The sequence below is a fragment of the Etheostoma spectabile genome, chromosome 13, assembly GCF_008692095.1.
Source record: "Etheostoma spectabile isolate EspeVRDwgs_2016 chromosome 13, UIUC_Espe_1.0, whole genome shotgun sequence".
In the NCBI taxonomy this organism is placed as follows: domain Eukaryota; kingdom Metazoa; phylum Chordata; class Actinopteri; order Perciformes; family Percidae; genus Etheostoma; species Etheostoma spectabile.
In genome coordinates this window covers 29,374,813-29,378,161 of record NC_045745.1, presented here as the reverse complement: position 1 = coordinate 29,378,161, position 3,349 = coordinate 29,374,813, and the positions used below count along the sequence as shown (strand labels likewise).

At 43.2% G+C, this 3,349-nt stretch overlaps 1 protein-coding gene across 1 annotated transcript in view; it reads right to left on the bottom strand.

Annotated features, from left to right (window-relative positions):
- Positions 1-357: 357 nt before the first annotated feature.
- hrh2b (histamine receptor H2b) overlaps positions 358-3,349 on the bottom strand; it is a 6,195-nt gene continuing 3,203 nt past the window's right edge. Inside the window, exons 2-3 of the mRNA XM_032534514.1 lie at positions 1,203-2,031; positions 358-995 (exon numbers count right to left, since the gene is read on the bottom strand). Coding sequence (XP_032390405.1) covers positions 516-995; positions 1,203-1,898 — 1,176 coding nt within the window. The 5' untranslated portion in view covers positions 1,899-2,031 and the 3' untranslated portion in view covers positions 358-515. The remainder of the gene's footprint in view (positions 996-1,202; positions 2,032-3,349) is intronic.

Sequence of the window (3,349 nt, the reverse complement as noted above, 5' to 3'; positions counted from 1 at the left end):
TGAAAAACTGCCATTTTGCCCGTTTTAAAGCCACGATGTTGCTCTCTCACGGGTGGGCCAAATTCTCTAGGCGGGTAAAGCAGAGAAAAGAGAGGTAACCTTGTCTCTTATGACCTCATAAGGGGCAAAATTCCAGATCGGCCCATCTGAGCTTTCATTTTCTCAAAGGCAGAGCAGAATACCCAGGTCTCGGTTTACACCTATCACCATTTCTAGCCACTGGGGGGGCCATAGGCAGGCTGGGGGATGGCATGTTAATGTTAAAAAACCTCATAAGGTGACATTTTCATGCCATGGGACCTTTAATGCAACACTGTGACATAAGTTTAATGTGACTATAGGTTTTTAGATTTTTTTGTTTAATTGAATTATGATTGGCACTATACACTAAACATCTGTGAGTGATATCATAAATGGTTAGCTAACCTGTACTCTGAGTAGTGGAAAAGTTCGTAATTAACACCCTTTTGCTGCCAGTCTTCAGTTCAGCAGAAGAACAACAGATCCATGGCATTTCACCGGGGCTCATCAGGGATACCATTTCTTTCATGTAGAGTGATGCTCTCCCCCTCAGTTTCCTTGTTAACCGTGTCTATATGTTTCTCAGACTGTTGGGAAACCCTTTGTCCATTGGTAAAGGTCAAGCGTTTATGCACAGACACACGAGGAAGCTGTGGTTTTCTGCAAAACGGTCCTCTGCAGCGAAGCAGCTCTCCGTAGGCCCTGCGGAAATCCCTGTTGAAGGCTGGATACAGGATGGGGTTAAGAGCGGAGTTAAAATAGCCCAGCCATAGGACCACAGAGTTAAGTGTGTTAGGGGGGTTTGTCCTCTTCTTTACGCCCATGCAGATGAAGAAGGTGAAGTAGGGGAACCAGCAGATGACAAAGGCCCCAAGCACAGCTGCCAGGGTCACTGTTGCTTTGTGCTCTCGGGCAATGGCTGCAGTTGATGCTGCGCGTGCAAATGATGGAGTGGCAGCACAAATCCGCCGCACCTGAAGAGATCGGTTAGGAAAATGTCAGAGAGACAGAGAATGCAAAGAGCTGACTCACTGCTCTGATGATAACAGATTTAATTCAACAACTTAAGTGACTTTGCTTAAGTGATTTCTCTCAGACAGATGCACAAATGCATATCTTAAGTAATGACCTTTTAGATCCCACCTAAAATAAGGTTTGATAAAATTAAAATAAGCACTGACCTGTTTTTGTGCCACTCTGAATATGCAGAGATACATCCCGCACATAAGTAGCAGAGGCAGGTAAAATGAGCTAAAGGCATAAATAACAACGTAGTTGTTATTCCACTCAAAGTGGCAGTAGTATCCCTCGTTGTCCTCCTCCCCAATGCCCCAGTCCAAGTGCTGCACTGTGTAGTCTGCTGTGTTCCAGCCCAGGTGGATAGGCACAAAGGACACAGCTAGTGACAAGGCCCAGATGGCGATCATGGCCATTGTCACCCTCAGAGGAGTAACTCTCCGGGAGTAGCTAAGGGGAGCAGATATGGCTAGGTAACGGTCCACACTGATGGCCAGCAGGGTCAGGATGGAAGATGTACACAGCATGACATCCAGTGAGACGTAGATGTTGCACAGGGCTCCTCCGAGGGGCCATATCCCGCTGCGCAGCTCCAGAGTGGCAGAAAAGGGCAGCACCAGCAGGCCTAGCAGGAGATCCGTCACTGCCAGGGACACCACAAAGCAGTTAGCAATGCGCCACAGTCGACGACTGAGCCCCACAGCCAAACATACCAGCACATTCCCACCGATGGTCAGAATGATAAAAGACACCAGAACCAGCCAGCGGAGAGCTGTGGAGATCATGGTGACCTCCTCCACAGGCACTGGCTCACTGACACAGTGCTGCTGCTGGTATCTCAGTAGAAAATGTTCACTCATCCACTGCCAGTTCCATCGGACAGTTCTTTACACGGCTCCTTTGTGTAAGGGTAAACAGGTTCAGAAGTAGATCACAGACTCCCCTCCCCCCCATCTCTTTTCCCCCAGTGCCAGTGCTGCACACACTTCCCTGCTGAAGAACGAGAACAATGGTTATTACTTGAAAATTGAAGTCACCATATTCATACATTTTAATTGTTGTGTATTCCAAAGTAATGCATGTTTATCCTTCTGACATTTAATGAAATAGTAGAATTGCAACTGTCTGTTAAAAGGTCAAATTACCATGCATGAACAATGAGCAAATGACCAAAAACATGACAGAAAAACTATTAGGCTTGAAGACATTGTTTCTGTTATAGAGTTCCACAAGGGAATTTACACAAATCCTCCTATTGCAGTCAATATAGCAAGAGGGAAAATTATGGTCACCCTTTTTTTTTGCAAAATATACATAGTAAAATATATCAGTACAGTTAATAATATATATAAATCAATGCAGTAGTTATGTTTTGTTTAATACACCAGCTGTCATTTTCATTTGCTAAATAAATTAAAATCCATTCTCATGTTAGCAACACAAGTGCTGTTATCCATTGTAATGTTTAACCAGACTCACAACATCCCCAGTCTTCCAGGGCAATGGCTGATTTTATGACATTAGCTGACATAATACAGTTTATATATTACAGCCCTTCCACTAACAAACAGGACAGAGTCTGTAGAATGATACACAGTGAATAGGTTGTGTCCTAAACACAATATCTGCTGGGCATAGGTTGGACTGAACTAATACACAAAACAAGCAATGGACCTGGATGATAAACAGCACTGAAGAATGGGTCTTTGTATAAACGCATGTTGAAGTCGAGAAGCTGTCCCCTAGAGACGGGAACATTTACCAGAGACGCAGCATCTGGTAAAGCGTGGGCTATTCTATATTGTGCGTCACTGGCCGGCTAACTCAAGAGATCTTAAAACTCAATCATAAAACCTTCTGCCACAGACTTTGCAGAGTCAAGTAAACAAAGCCCTTCAGTCTAAAAACAGAAAGATTTGTGTGTATCCAACCACATACCTTTCTTGTTGTTGTTGAAAATATACTTCATGCATATTTCTTTGCTGTTTTTGCTCCCAAAATTAAAGCTATTGTTTCTTTTCAAAAGGACAAGACGGCTAAATATTTAAATCAAAGTATGTATGAATGAAATAAAACAAATGAATAAAATATGATCCATCTGCATGCCCAGTCTGGCATTTTTCTGGGAGGTGTTCTTTCAAAGCACCAGCTGTCATGCCTCGCAGGGAAGCTTAGCTAATTTCTTCCTTTTTTTGTCATCAGACAGCATCAAAATATAACACAGTAAACAAATTTAACATAAGATTTACAGTAACACACTGGCAACAATTGGCCAGCAAGTTACTGTGAATTATTTTTACAGTAAAGGTAC